Consider the following 16142-nt stretch of genomic DNA (forward strand, 5'->3'; position numbering starts at 1 on the left):
AAACTGTGTTTCTGTCAGTTCAAACTTTGACATCGCTTTTCTCAAAGACTGTACCAAAATTTGTAGTGTTTTTTAAGGTTATTGAATAGCAAATTTAATGAGGATTCTAAAATGTTCTTAAAACAGTCATTTTCTTACTCCAAGTGGGTTTTACCCGCAAGTTTGTCTCTGACTGTCCTTTCAAACTGTGTTTCTGTCAGTTCAAACTTTGGCACCGCTTTTCTCACTGACTGTACCAAATTTTGTAGTGTTTTTTGAGGATATGGAATATAAAATTTAATGAAGATTCTAAAAATGTTCTTAAAACAGTCATTTTCTTACTCCTAGTGGGTTTTACACGCAAGTTTGTCTCTGACTGTTCTTTCAAACTGTGTTTCTCTCAGTTAAAACTTTGACACCGCTTTTCTCACTGACTGTACTAAATTTTATAATGCTTTTTTCACGTTTTGGGATAGGAAATTTAATGAGAATTCCAAAAATGTAGTTAAAACAGTCATTTTCTTAGTACAAGTGGGTTTTATCAGCGATTTTGTCCTTGATTGTTCTTTCAAACTGTATTTCTGCCAGTTCAAATTTTGATACCGTTTTTCTCACTCACTGTACCAAATTTTGTAGTGTTTTTTGAGGTTATTGAATAGGAAATTTAATGAGGATTCTAAAAATGTTCTTAAAACAGTCATTTTCTTACTCCAAGTGGGTTTTACCCGCAAGTTTGTCTCTGACTGTCCTTTCAAACTGTGTTTCTCTAAGTTCAAACTTTGACACCGCTATTCTCACTGACTGTACTAAATTTTGTAATGCTTTTTCACGTTTTTGGATAGGAAATTTAATGAGAATTCCAAAAATGTAGTTTAAAACAGTAATTTTCTTACTAAAAGTGGGTTTTATCAGCGATTTTGTCCTTGATTGTCCCTTCAAACTGTGTTTCTGTCAGTTCATACTTTGACACCGCTTTTTTCAAGGACTGTACCAAATTTTGTAGTGTTTTTTGGGATTGTTGAATAGGAAATTTAATGAGGATTCTAAAAATGTTCTTAAAACAGTCATTTTCTTACTCCAAGTGGGTTTTACCCGCAAGTTTGTCTCTGACTGTCCTTTCAAACTGTGTTTCTCTCAGTTAAAACTTTGACACCGCTTTTCTCACTGACTGTACCAAATTTTGTAATGCTTTTTCACGTTTTTGGTTAGGAAATTTAATGAGAATTCCAAAAATGTAGTTAAAACAGTCATTTTCTTAGTACAAGTGGGTTTTATCAGCGATTTTGTCCTTGATTGTTCTTTCAAACTGTATTTCTGTCAGTTCAAATTTTGATACCGTTTTTCTCACTCACTGTACCAAATTTTGTAGTGTTTTTTGAGGTTATTGAATAGGAAATTTAATGAGGATTCTAAAAATGTTCTTAAAACAGTCATTTTCTTACTCCAAGTGGGTTTTACCCGCAAGTTTGTCTCTGACTGTCCTTTCAAACTGTGTTTCTCTAAGTTCAAACTTTGACACCGCTATTCTCACTGACTGTACTAAATTTTGTAATGCTTTTTCACGTTTTTGGATAGGAAATTTAATGAGAATTCCAAAAATGTAGTTAAAACAGTAATTTTCTTACTAAAAGTGGGTTTTATCAGCGATTTTGTCCTTGATTGTCCCTTCAAACTGTGTTTCTGTCAGTTCATACTTTGACACCGCTTTTTTTCAAGGACTGTACCAAATTTTGTAGTGTTTTTTGGGATTGTTGAATAGGAAATTTAATGAGGATTCTAAAAATGTTCTTAAAACAGTCATTTTCTTACTCCAAGTGGGTTTTACCCGCAAGTTTGTCTCTGACTGTCCTTTCAAACTGTGTTTCTCTCAGTTAAACTTTGACACCGCTTTTCTCACTGACTGTACCAAATTTTGTAATGCTTTTTCACGTTTTTGGTTAGGAAATTTAATGAGAATTCCAAAAATGTAGTTAAAACAGTCATTTTCTTAGTACAAGTGGGTTTTATCAGCGATTTTGTCCTTGATTGTTCTTTCAAACTGTATTTCTGCCAGTTCAAATTTTGATACCGTTTTTCTCACTCACTGTACCAAATTTTGTAGTGTTTTTTGAGGTTATTGAATAGGAAATTTAATGAGGATTCTAAAAATGTTCTTAAAACAGTCATTTTCTTACTCCAAGTGGGTTTTACCCGCAAGTTTGTCTCTGACTGTCCTTTCAAACTGTGTTTCTCTAAGTTCAAACTTTGACACCGCTATTCTCACTGACTGTACTAAATTTTGTAATGCTTTTTCACGTTTTTGGATAGGAAATTTAATGAGAATTCCAAAAATGTAGTTTAAAACAGTAATTTTCTTACTAAAAGTGGGTTTTATCAGCGATTTTGTCCTTGATTGTCCCTTCAAACTGTGTTTCTGTCAGTTCATACTTTGACACCGCTTTTTTCAAGGACTGTACCAAATTTTGTAGTGTTTTTTGGGATTGTTGAATAGGAAATTTAATGAGGATTCTAAAAATGTTCTTAAAACAGTCATTTTCTTACTCCAAGTGGGTTTTACCCGCAAGTTTGTCTCTGACTGTCCTTTCAAACTGTGTTTCTCTCAGTTAAAACTTTGACACCGCTTTTCTCACTGACTGTACCAAATTTTGTAATGCTTTTTCACGTTTTTGGTTAGGAAATTTAATGAGAATTCCAAAAATGTAGTTAAAACAGTTATTTTCTCATTACAAGTGGGTTTTATCAGCGATTTTGTCCTTGTTTGTTCTTTCAAACTGTGTTTCTGCCAGTTCAAATTTTGATACCGCTTTTCTCAGTGACTGTACCAAATTTTGTAGTGTTTTTTGAGGTTATGGAATAGAAAATTTAATGAAGATTCTAAAAATGTTCTTAAAACAGTAATTTTCTTACTACAAGTGGGTTTTACACGCAGGTTTGTCTCTGACTGTCCTTTCAAATTGTGTTTCTGTCAGTTCAAACTTTGACACCGCTTTTCTCAAGGAATGTACCAAATTTTGTGGTGTTTTTTGAGGTTATTGAATAGGAAATTTAATGAATATTCTAAAAATGTTCTTAAAACAGTCATTTTCTCACTCCAAGTGAGTTTTACACGCAAATTTGTCTCTGCCTGTCCTTTTAAACTCCCTGACTGTACCAAATTTTGTACTGTTTTAGAAATCCTAAAAATGTGCTTAAAACCTTTTCTTACTTCAAGCGGGTCACGTGACTGCTTGGCTAAGTTATCTTCTGTAACCGCGTGATATCTGTCACTAATGTCAAAATTGGCTTAGAATCTGCAAAAATTACGGTTTAACACAGTTTTCGAAACGAGACGTGTTGAAACAATGCAAATCTGTATTTTTGAATTGTGGTTTATACAGTGTGACCAAAATGGGGATCTTGAAAACGGTTAGAGATAAAAATAGGAGAAAAATTGCGTAATAAAAACACATTAAAACAGTCTAACAAAGTATTTATACCTTATTGAATGTAGTTTTGACTGATTGTAAATAAAACTGTCTTTTTGACACTTAATTTCCCATCATTTAAGCGTCAACTGTCAAAAGTCTTCACTGACAATTTTCACAGCCGTGAATGAAATTTAACTATTTCGTATTTTTCTCGGTCTGGTTTTGACAGTTTTTGCCTCGTGATAAGTTTTTTAACAGTTGGTCTAATTTGTCATTAAAGTGTCAGCTGTCAATGTCTGCCCCGCAGAGCTATGACAAACAAATTTGAAACAAAACAAAGACAGTCTGAACTACTTGTGGAATGTGGAATTTTGACTGTTTGTAAAAAATTGTCTATCTTTATTAAACTGTTAACTGTCAAAATCTATGAAAGTATGAAACTATAAATTTCACTTAAATCAGAGTAAAACCAGTTTAAAATAATTCAACACGTAATTTACATGTTTTGCTAATCTGTCATTAAATTGTCAACTGTCAAACCGCTTGACAAAGCTAGGTTTCATACTTGATGTGATTTTGACCGTTTTGTTCAAATGTCTGGAAACATCAAGTTCCATAAAACACACAAACATACAAAACATCACTTTATTAAAAATGCACAATTATTATAAAAAATAACTTGAATAATATTTACAGAGACCTCCATCGGAGCACATCACAAACATTTAAATAGCATCTAAAATTACAAAAAGCAAAAAAGAAAAGTATAGTGAACACCAGGAAAGCGGAACACTACAATTTGAGGCACTTTAGTGTGGTTTTTTGTTCAGTTTCAATGCCACGTACTGTTTGTGTAGCCTTTGCTTGCAAAACTCGTAAAATTCGATTTCTTTCGTGAAATTCCTCCTCACCATTTCCTTAATTTTCTCACTGACTGGCGGTTTAAAGCTGTTTTTGTTGATCGGGTTATATCTACTGATTTCATCTGCAAAAAATATACATATGAATTTACAGGGTGATTGTTTTACTTACGGATAAATGTACGGGAGGAAACTTTAATCGTTTTCGTGGCGAACCACCCAGTATACAAGTTAAAAACCAAGAAAAAAACCTACTCCAGTAAACATCGGATGCCCCTTGAAAAAATCTAGGAATATAGTGTTCCAAGACGGCCAAAGTGGTGTTCATTTCCTCCAACACCCCTACGACCGCATAGTTTTCCTCGACAGCACGTTTCGCTCTTTCCAGCGCTCCATCAGTGTTGAAAGGCAAACAGTCTAGGTCATGACCGCAAAAGAACATCGATTGTCTTCTATGATCGCCGATCCCTTCTCGTATTTCCCCTTTCAGGTATTTGCATTCTCTATCGCCCGATAGTACGCACTGTTCAAAGTCCTGCACAAAGAAAGGAAGAAAATTTACCAATTTTACCAGTAAATTCCAATTTGAAAAGTCGTAAATCTAAATCACTACACTTTTCATGCACCCCCTGTATAGTAGGGACACTGACGGAATGTGAAACTTCCAGGGATTAGTTTAGCAGATCGTTACGAATATTTTTGCTCTCTTTCAATTTTTTCGTAACTTTCACCGTTTTCTAGTTATTTAAGAAACACTGAGTTGATGCAACAAATTTTCAATGAGTTAAAGTTGTAGTTTGAAATTTGAACACCCTGTAACTCGGTTATTTTTTAGAGGTCAGGGTGGTTCAACCACTTAAAAAAACCGTTTTGAGCTCCTCTTTCCAGTGGTGTTGAGCAAAAAATTCTATCTGAAAAATTGCGTACAGGATGACCAAAAACAGTCAATCGCCATACTTTTCATGCACACCCTGTATACTGGAAGCAAAAACGATCCTGCAAACTTACGGTACCGGCTTAAGAAGTTGATTGGGAACATTTTTGGTTTCTTGCAAATGTTTCGTAACTTTCACCGTTTTTTAGATATTTAGTAAAAGCTGGGTTGGTGCAAAAATTTTCGAATCAGTTAAAGTTGTGGTTTGAAATTTGAACACCCTGTAACTCGGTTATTTTTGGGAGTTCAGGGTGGTTCAACCACTTAAAAGAAACGTTTTGAGCTTCTCTTTCCAGTGGTGTTGAGCAAAAAATTATATCTGAAAAATTGCGTACAGGGTGACCAAAAACAGTCAATCACCATACTTTTCATGCACACCCTGTATACTGGAAGCAAAAACGGTCCTTTAAACTTACGGTGCTGGCTTAAGAAGTTGATTAGGAACATTTTGGTCTCTTGCAAGTTGTTCGTAACTTTCACCGTTTTCTAGTTATTTAAGAAACATTGAGTTAATGCAACAAATTTTCAAATCAGGTAAAGTTGTAGTTTGAAATTTGAACACCCTGTAACTCGGTTATTTTTGGGAGTTCAGGGTGGTTCAACCACTCAAAAGAACCGTTTTGAGCTCCTCTTTCCAGTAGTGTTGAGCAAAAAATTCTATTTGACAAATTGTCTACAGGGTGACCAAAAACAGTCAATCACCATATTTTTCATGCACACCCTGTATACTGGAAGCAAAAACGGTTCTGTAAACTTACGATGCTGGCTTAAAAAGTTGATTGGGAACATTTTTGGTCTCTTGCAAAAGTTTCGTAACTTTCACCGTTTTTTAGTTATTTAGGAAAAGCTGGGTTGGTGCAAAAATTTTCGAATCAGTTAAAGTTGTGGTTTGAAATTTGAACACCCTGTAACTCGGTTATTTTTGGGAGTTCAGGATGGTTCAACCACTTAAAAAAACCGTTTTGAGCTCCTCTTTCCAGTAGTGTTGAGCAAAAAATTATATCTGAAAAATTGAGTACAGGGTGACCAAAAACACTCAATCACCATACTTTTCATGTACACCCTGTATACTGGAAGCAAAAACGGTCCTGCAAACTTACGGTGCTGGCTTAAGAAGTTGATTAGAAACATTTTTGGTCTCTTGCAAATTTTTCGTAACTTTCACCGTTTTCTAGTTATTTATGAAAGACTTGGTTGATGCAACAAAATTTCAAATCAGTGAAATTGTGATCTAAAATTTAAAAACAGTTTAAATGACAGTCAGCGACAAAAAAAAACCCACTTGGAGTGACCGAATCATGTTTTTAAGCACATTTTTGGAATCCTCATTAAATTTCCTATCCAATAACATGAAAAAACACTAAAAAATTTGGTACAGTCAGGGAGAAAAGCGGCGTCAAAGTTTGAACTGACAGAAACCTAGTATTTGTAATTTTCCAGTAATTTACTGGTCAAATTTTCCTGGTAAATTAAATATTTACTTTACCGGTTTTTACCCATCACTAGTTAAAAGAGATGATTTTCGAGAGTAAAATGCGGAAGAGAGTGTACTGCCACACCAATTTTGATCAATTTACTTTTACTTATGATTAGTGTAGAGTATCTCAAAAATATGAATCGATGCTAGTAATTTGGTTGGAACACGCAATCGGTACAGTGTGTTTGGGTAAAAGGGAAAGGAGGAGTCTTCAAAATGATTTATTTAGAATTATGTAAGTATGAGAATGATGATCGCACAGACAAGGTATCAATTAACTGTTTTGCAATAGTTAAGTTATCAGTAGTTTCTGAATTTTCAGGATTTTTTACAAATTATGCACTTTTTTCAAGTGTCACCCTAGGGAAGTATTTGCCATAAACAGTCCCTAAGGCACAAGAGTGCTTTAAAGCAATTTGTTCTCCGTTCAACCAAACATATCTCCGTTATTTGAAAAAAGAAGACAAAAGTATAAAGAGGGAAAGTTGTAGAAAATTTCATCTTCTACAACTTTGCTTCAATGCACTTTTTCTCTAAAGTGTCACCATCGGCAGATATTTGACAAAAATTGTTCCCAAACCACAAAAGTGCTTTAAAGTAAAGAATATGTCCAAACTGATGTATTTCTGACAGTTCAAACTTTAACATCGCTTTTCTCCCTGACTGTATAAAATTTTGTAGTGTTTTCACAGGTTAGTGGGTAGAAAATTTAATGAGGATTTGAAAAATATGCTTACAACTGTCATTTTATCACTCCAAACGTGTTTAACAGGCAATTTTGTTACTGACTGTCCTCTCAAATTGTGTTTCTGACAGTTCAAGATTTGACCCTGCTTTTCTTCTTGATTGAACCAAATATTGTAGTGTTTTTATAGGTTATTGGATAGGAAATTTGATGAGAATTCCAAAAATGTTGTTTAAAACAGTAATTTTCTGTCTTTAAGTGTGTTTGACAAGCGATTGTATTCCTGACTGTCTTTTCAAACTGTGTTTCTGGTAGTTCAAACTTTGACACCGCTTTTCTCACTGACTGTACCAAATATTGTAGTGTTTTTACAGATTGTTGAATAGGAAATTTAATGAGGATTCCAAATATGTGCTTAAAACAGTTATTTTCTTACTCCAAGTGGGTTTTACAGGCGATTTTGTCCCTGACTGTCCTTTCAAAATGTGTTTCTGGCAGTTCAAACTTTGACACCGTTTTTCTTATTGCCTGTACCAAATATTGTAGTGTTTTTATAGGTTATTGGATAGGAAATTTGATAAGAATTCTAAAAATGTTTTTAAAACAGTCATTTTCTCACTTTAAGTGTGTTTGACAAGCGATTGTATTCTTGACTGTCTTTTCAAACTGTGTTTCTGGCAGTTCAAACTTTGACACCGCTTTTCTCGCTGACTATACCAAATTTGATAGTGTTTTTACAGATTGTTGAATAGGAAATTTAATGAGGATTCAAAAAATGTGCTTAAAACAGTTATTTTACTACTCCAAGTGGGTTTTACAGGCGATTTTGTCCTTGACTGTCCTTTCAAAGTGTGTTTCTGGCAGTTCAAACTTTGACACCGCTTTTCTCGCTGACTATACCAAATTTTGTAGTGTTTTTACAGATTGTTGAATAGGAAATTTAATGAGGATTCCAAAAATGTGCTTAAAACAATTATTTTCTTACTCCAAGTGGGTTTTACAGGCGATTTTGTCCCTGACTGTCCTTTTAAAGTGTGTTTCTGACAATTCAAATTTTTACACCGCTTTTCTCACTGACTGTACCAAATTTTGTAGTGTCTTTACAGATTGTTGTATAGAAAATTTAATGAGGATTCCAAAAATGTGCTTAAAACAATTATTTTCTTACTCCAAGTGGGTTTTACAGGCGATTTTGTCCCTGACTGTCCTTTTAAAGTGTGTTTCTGACAATTCAAATTTTTACACCGCTTTTCTCACTGACTGTACCAAATTTTGTAGTGTCTTTACAGATTGTTGTATAGAAAATTTAATGAGGATTCCAAAAATGTGCTTAAAACAGTTATTTTATTACTCCAAGTGGGTTTTACAGGCGATTTTGTCCCTGACTGTCCTTTCAAAGTGTGTTTCTGGCAATTCAAACTTTGACACCGCTTTTCTTATTGACTGTACCAAATATTGTAGTGTTTTTATAGGTTATTGGATAGGAAATTTGATGTAATTCCAAAAATGTTGTTAAAACAGTCATTTTCTCACTTTAAGTGTGTTTGACAAACGATTGTATTCTTGACTGTCTTTTCAAACTGTGTTTCTGGCAGTTCAAACTTTGATACCGCTTTTCTCGCTGACTATACTAAATTTTGTAGTGTTTTTACAGATTGGTGAATAGGAAATTTAATGAGGATTCCAAAAATGTGCTTAAAACAGTTATTTTATTACTCCAAGTGGGTTTTACAGGTGATTTTGTCCTTGACTGTCCTTTCAAAATGTGTTTCTGGCAGTTCAAACTTTGACACCGTTTTTCTCATTGACTGTACCAAATATTGTAGTGTGTTTATAGGTTATTGGATAGGAAATTTAATGAGGATTCCAAAAATGTTCTTAAGAATGTCATATTCTCACTTTAAGTGGGTTTTATAGGAAATTTTGTCTTGTAACACACTTATAAGCTTTCTTCAAAACGTAACCCCTTTATTAAAGCCAACATGTCTTGTTTTGCATAAAAATCCAAAATTCAAAATTTTTCTCGAAAACAACGGCCTGTCTATACACATTTCGAGTATAATTCAGATTTTTCAATTAAACCATTTCTGAGATATTTATGAAAAATTTAGGGTAACGTATTTGACTCCCTCTAGCGGCTAAACGGTACAACTTAGATAGCTCAGATGCACAGTTTATTGGGACCTCCTGTACACGTTCAAACAAATCAAAAAAATAAATATAGGTACCTTTTTCAACCATTTCGGATCTGGCAAGGGCAAATCTGGAAAAGCCAATTTCCTTTCCACATAGTACCACGGTGCTCGCACGTAATAGTACCAGGAGATAACTCGTTCAACAGGATCCCGCACCAAATTGATGTAGATCGGTTCGGGCAATCCAAATCTGACATAATGACAGTTAGAAACCACACAAAAACAAAAAAAAAAGAAAAATACATACGAAGAAACATTAGTAAAGCACACGTGTTTAATATAAACTGAAGGCGGTTCGTAACTGGACACCAAAGCGGACAGAGAAGCTTGGTCCTCTGGTGCCAATCGGATGGTTTCCACCCTCTGGACGCGGTCCTGGTGGAACCCAAACTCGTTCCTGATGCTCAAACGTCGTAGCAGCTCCATTAAGGTTTGAGAACCCACTTTGGGTACTCGATTGAAGAAGACGACGTCTTGTTGGGCTTTTCTCGTGTTGTTCAGTTGGTTCGGTTCCAACGTTGACATCTTGAATTTGGAACAATTTTAGATTAGTTACAAGTTTAGATTTGGTCATATACAGGGTGTCTCAAATGTCTGTACCTTCAAAACTAGCACAGATAAAGCCATTTTACGAACCTTAAATAAATGTATGTATAAAATTAAATTTATGGATATTTTTCCAGAAAAATTCTGGAAAAATTAGAAAACCTGAAAATTCAAAAATAATTAGTTTTTTTACATTTTTGTACTCTGTACTTGAAGGTATTTCAGTTGAGGTTAAGTTTGAAAATTCCAGTCCTCTAACCTGAAACGTTCCTGGGATATTGAGCAAAAACTACAAAAAACGAGAGTCAACTTTGACGCCCTCTAGCGGCTAAACGGGACAACATAGTCGTGCCCGCTCAACGTCACGTGATAGCCCCGTTTGTTAGCTTTCTTTTGTTATACGGTGTGTTTATACAGGGTGTTTCAAATAAGCGAGTTATGAACGATTTTCTGGAAAAGTGCATGAAAATTTAATCTAAATTAGGGATTTTTTGGGCCTACTATACTAACGGCGACCATTTTGGATTTTCCTTAATCAAAGTGATTTTTCTAACTAATTTGAACCTGGGGAACACAAATTTGACGTCCATTTTGCTCTAACTGGCACCGTTTCGGAGATAGCCTTGAAATTTTGTCAATTTTGACACTTTAGGGTGTGGCACCCTTGCAAAATGACATTTTGACAAATGACACTTTACGTCATTGCTGTACTATTAACCTGAAGGTATTTAAGTAGTTGAGGTTAATTTTGAAAATAAAAAAATTTCTGAAAAAAATCAGGTCACCCTAAAAAATTCTTGACAATTCTAGTTTTTAATTTTTCAAGGTCAAACGGTGCATGGTACCAAAAAAGTGTATAGAAGGTAAAAGTTGTATCCCATCATTTGTGGTAAAAATTCAGACCTCTAACTTGAAACGTTCCTGAGATATTGAGCAAAAACTGCAAAAAACGAGAGTCAACTTTGACGCCCTCTAGCGGCTAAACGGGGCAACTTAGCCGTACCCGCTCAACGTCACGTGTTAGCCCCGTTCGTTAGCTTTCTTTTGTTATACGGTGTGTTTATACAGGGTGTTTCAAATAAGCGAGCTATGGACGATTTTCTGGAAAAGTGCACCAAAATTTCTCTCAAATTGGAAATTTCTGCTTTCGAGGAGGGTGGTCAAAGTAAGGCTGCTAGAGCAAAAACAATTGAATATCGATACAAACGTTTTACATCAAGTAGACCTAGAATTTGATGTAGATTCCAAAAATCGAATAAAAAATTATAAGTTTGGTTTGTTGCTCAAATTTGGGACACCCTGTATACTGATGGAATATCTACAAGATTCATATTTGGTATTTTTTGTATAAAATGAAAATTAAACAAGTTACAAGGATGTTAAAAATTTATTGAATCACCCTGTAAACTACTCCATTGTATTGTCAATAACTCTGTTATTTTGACGGTTACAGGGTGGTTCAATATACCGATTTGTAGTCCTTTAAATTCTTATTTGACCACCCTGTATAGCGTTTTGACCTAAAACGTCGAATAAGTGAGTTATTTACTGTTAAACCTGAGTTGTTTGATTTTGACAGTTTTTACTGTGACAATCCATAACTCTGTTATTTTGACAGTTACAGGGTGGTTCAATATACCAATTTGTAGTCCTTTAAATTCTTATTTGACCACCCTGTATAGCGTTTTGACCTAAAACGTCGAATAAGTGAGTTATTTACTGTTAAACCAGAGTGGTTTGATTTTGACAGTTTTTACTGTGACAACCCATAACTCTGTTATTTTGACAGTTACAGGGTGGTTCAATATACCAATTTGTAGTCCTTGAAATTCTTATTTGACCACCCTGTATAGCGTTTTGACCTAAAACGTCAAATAAGTGAGTTATTTACTGTTAAAACTGAGTTGTTTGATTTTGACAGTTTTTACTGTGCCAGCCCATAATTCGGTTATTTTGACAGTTACAGGGTGGTTTAATATACCAATTTGTAGCCCTTTTCCACAGCTGTCTCCGTTTCTTCATCCTGTAGGATTTTGAAAATATGACAATTTGGAATCCATCTTAAATTTTCTTTTTTAACCTTACACTTTAGGGTTACTCCGGAAGTAAATGCCAATTCTATGCGTTTTTGTACAATTTATATATTTTATACATTTTCTAATCTTTCCGCAATATTTTCAAACTTTCTGGAACATTTTTAGAATTTTCTCAATATTTTTAGAGAATCTATTACATTCCTATGTCGTTTAGAGAGTTTTTAGACCTTCTGCAACATTTCTAAACTTTAAGCAACATTTTTAGACTTTTTGTGTCATTTATAGAGCTTTTGCAACATTTATAGGCTTTTTGCAAGATTTGGATCGTTTGCCACAATATTAGACTTTACGGAACATTTTTTTTTATGATCATTTGCAACAAGGTTTTCTCAAGTTTTTTTATTATTTTTAGACAATCTGCAATATTTCAAAGCCTTTTACAACATTTTTAGATGTTTTGGAACATTTTTGGACTTTCGAAGCCTTCTGCAATTATTTTTTTTACCTCCTGCAATATTTTTTGTGTTTTTAGACATTATTTGATAACCTGCAACCTTTTGGAACGTTTTTCCAAGTATCCTACAACATTTTCTCATCGTAGCAACATTTTTGAATTTTCGGCAATATTTTTTACATTTTTAGTCTTTTCGAAATGTTTTTAGATCCTTTTCAGTCTCTGTAAGATTTTTATGAACATTTTTAAAAGAGTTTTGCCAGCAAACATTTTCAGACCTTTTCAAATACTTAAATTTTTGCATTTTTCAAAAATTTGACATAATCTTCTGGCTGGATTGTGCAAAAAAATTAAGTTTGTAACTTAAAAACTGAATTTACGTTGATTTTCAACAAAAAAAAAACGGATTAGATATTTGGATTTTACTTTAAATTTTCTATGGGAAACCATTTGTGGTATTTCTGAAGGGGATTTCAAATTAACATATCTTCAAAATCCCCCTGTAGTTTCCTGAAACCTTGTCGTTCTTAACTTAGTTTTAGAGATCATCATCAAATTTGAGACACCCTGTAGTCGTAAACATGATTTGAACCACTTGGTCTAATACCACCTGGATTTCGTTCCTTTTTTTTCTTAAACATGATATAATAATGGTTTTACTAGATAACTTAAGTAGGAATTAACTTACCTCGCCTGTGCTTTGCAGAAGCTTCATCATGGCTTTGACTCCTGAAGTTTCTACCGGAGCACTGTCATCTGTTTTAACAAAATATTTCAAAATCAATTAATGTTAATCTATCACACGATAATGGCAGGATTTTACAAAAATTTAACGATTTCTAGACGATATTATGTAGTGAAATGAGAAAGCAGTGTTATGTTAGTTTTCATTCAGGTCCTACCTGGAAGTAATTAAAATGATTGCAATTAAAAACGTGTAATTTGCATGCGAATGACAGAATTATATTAGATTACATACAGGTTAAGTAGTTCTAGTGAATTTTAAATTTTTTATCACTCCTGAAAGTCATTCACAGTCAAAAGGCCTTAAATCTGGTGATCGTGGAGGACGTCTAAATTTTGATCCCCTAAGATCTTTAAAATTTGCTTCTGCAAAGAACGCTTCAATTTTTTTTCAAAATTTTCAAAAACAAGGTTTGGTACAAATTTGGAATGAGAATTTTTCCGGAAAATAGTTTCCTACACTCCTGATGAGATGATTTTTCTGAACCATTCAAATTGCTAATTGTGTCACAACTCCAGTAATCCGTTTGATACTAATCTCTTAGAGGGCCAAAGGGTTGAAAGTTAAGTTGATCAACTAAATTAACGTTGATCAATAATCTTTTTTTTTTCAATTTTTACGTTGGAATTTCATGGTCTAAATGCAGTTAATCAACGAAAAAATCTTACCGTCTACAATGATTTGATTTGCTGAGATCATATCCTCAGGTTGCAGTCTTATCTCCATCTGCCTCAGTTTCATGTTTAAGTCTCTGGTGTGAAGGAATAGGAACAATGTGGTGGAAACTGCCACTAGGGCGACCAGTTCGCTGGTTCTGCCAAAAAATAGAAACAAATTTCATACAGAAATACAGTTTACAATAATGCACCAAAAAATATAGATAATTTCTATAAAAACCGTAAAACTAGACTCACTTTTATAGAAATTATCTTAAGAATAAATTTATCAATAATAACATTTTTTTAGCAATATTAAGATAAATAAACTTTTCTGACAAAGTGATTGTATTGTACCAAATGAAAACTAATCTTATAACTTTTTTATGAACAAAGAAGCATTTTCATCTTTTTGCCACTTTATTGCCTTAAATTATGACAAATAATATGTTTTTGAGATGAGAAAAATGACGCAAATCTGAAATTTTCATAATTTTTTAAACAATTTATAATTTACAAACTGACAATTGGGAAAACAACACGGAAACACGTCTTGTTTCCAAAACTGTAATTCTTGCCCATTCTAGGCAAATTTTGTCAGTTTTGACTTTGGTTTTTGGAGGATAATTTAGCTATAGGTAGTCACACGACTGTCAAAATAACTATCATAAATCTCAGAAACAATGATTTTTGCAACTTTGGGCACGGTTTGACAGTTTTAAAATTGCTTGTCAAACTTGTAGTAAGAAATTGACTATTTTAAGCACATTTTTGGAATTCTCGATCAGTTTCCTATTCAATAACCTGAGAAACACTACAAAGTTTGGTAGAGTTATCGAGGAAATCGGTGTCAAAATTTGAACTGCCAGAAAGACAATTTGAAAGGACAGTCAAGGACAAAATTATCTGTAAAACCCATTTGTAGCAAGAAAATGACTGTTTTAAGAACATTTTTGGAATCCTCATTAAATTTCCTATCCAATAACCTGAGAAACAGTACAAAATTTGGTACAGTTAGAGAGAACAGCGGTGTCAAAGTTTGAACTGCTAGAAACACAGTTTGAAAAGACAGTCAAAGACAAAATCACTTGCAAAGCGCATTTGGAGTGAGAAAATGATTATTTTAAGCACATTTTTGGAATCCTCATTAAAATTACTATCCAATAACATGAGAAACAGTACATAATTTGGTACAGTCAGGGAGAACAGCGGTGACATAATTTGAACTGACAGAAACACAGTTTGAAAAGACAGTCAAAGACAAAATCACTTGCAAAGCGCATTTGGAGTGAGAAAATGACTGTTTTAAGCACATTTTTGGAATCCTCATTAAATTTCCTATCCAATAACCTGAGAAACAGTACAAAATTTGGTACAGTCAGGGAGAAAAGCGGTGTCAAAATTTGAACTGACAGTCAGAGACAAAATCGACTGTAAAACCCACTTGGAGTGAGAAAATGATTGTTTTAAGCACATTTTTGGAATCCTCATTAAATTTCCTATTCAACGGAATGAAAAAATATGACAAAATTTGGTACAGTCAGAGGGAAAAGCGTTGTCAAAGTTTAAACTGCCAGAAACACAATTTGAAAGGACAGTCAAAGACAAAATTGCCCGCAAAACCCACTTGGAGTGAGAAAATGATTGTTTTAAGCACATTTTTGGAATCCTCATTAAATTTCCTATCAAATAACCTGAGAAATAGTACATAATTTGGTACAGTCAGGGAAAATAATGGTGTTAGGTTAGGTCAGTCAGGGAAAACAGCGGTGACATAGTTTAAACTGACAGAAACACAGTTTAAAAATACAGTCAAAGACAAAATCGCTTGTAAAGCGCATTTGGAGTGAGAAAATGACTGTTTTAAGTACATTTTTGGAATTCTCGATCAGTTTCCTATTCAATAACCTGAGAAACACTACAAAGTTTGGTAGAGTTATCGAGAAAATCTCTGTCAAAGTTTGAACTGCCAGAAAGACAATTTGAAAAGACACTCAGGGACAAAATTATCTGTAAAACCCATTTGTAGTAAGAAAATGACTCTTTTAAGCACATTTTTGGAATCCTCATTAAATTTACTATTCAACAGGAAGAAAAAATATTACAAAATTTGGAAAGGTTAGAGAGAACAGCGGTGTCAAAGTTTGAACTGCTAGAAACACAGTTTG

At 33.8% G+C, this 16142-nt stretch overlaps 1 protein-coding gene across 1 annotated transcript in view; it reads right to left on the reverse strand.

Moving 5' to 3' along the window:
- Positions 1-4017: 4017 nt before the first annotated feature.
- pip (heparan sulfate 2-O-sulfotransferase pipe) overlaps positions 4018-16142 on the reverse strand; it is a 48130-nt gene continuing 36005 nt past the window's right edge. Inside the window, exons 2-7 of the mRNA XM_081975043.1 lie at positions 13987-14132; positions 13262-13329; positions 9785-10062; positions 9571-9727; positions 4502-4781; positions 4018-4371 (exon numbers count right to left, since the gene is read on the reverse strand). Of these exons, the coding sequence (XP_081831169.1) occupies positions 4196-4371; positions 4502-4781; positions 9571-9727; positions 9785-10062; positions 13262-13329; positions 13987-14132 (1105 nt within the window). The 3' untranslated portion in view covers positions 4018-4195. The remainder of the gene's footprint in view (positions 4372-4501; positions 4782-9570; positions 9728-9784; positions 10063-13261; positions 13330-13986; positions 14133-16142) is intronic.

This window comes from Ips typographus, linkage group LG3, assembly GCF_016097725.1.
Source record: "Ips typographus isolate SLU linkage group LG3, UJ_Ityp_2.0, whole genome shotgun sequence".
NCBI lineage: Eukaryota > Metazoa > Arthropoda > Insecta > Coleoptera > Curculionidae > Ips > Ips typographus.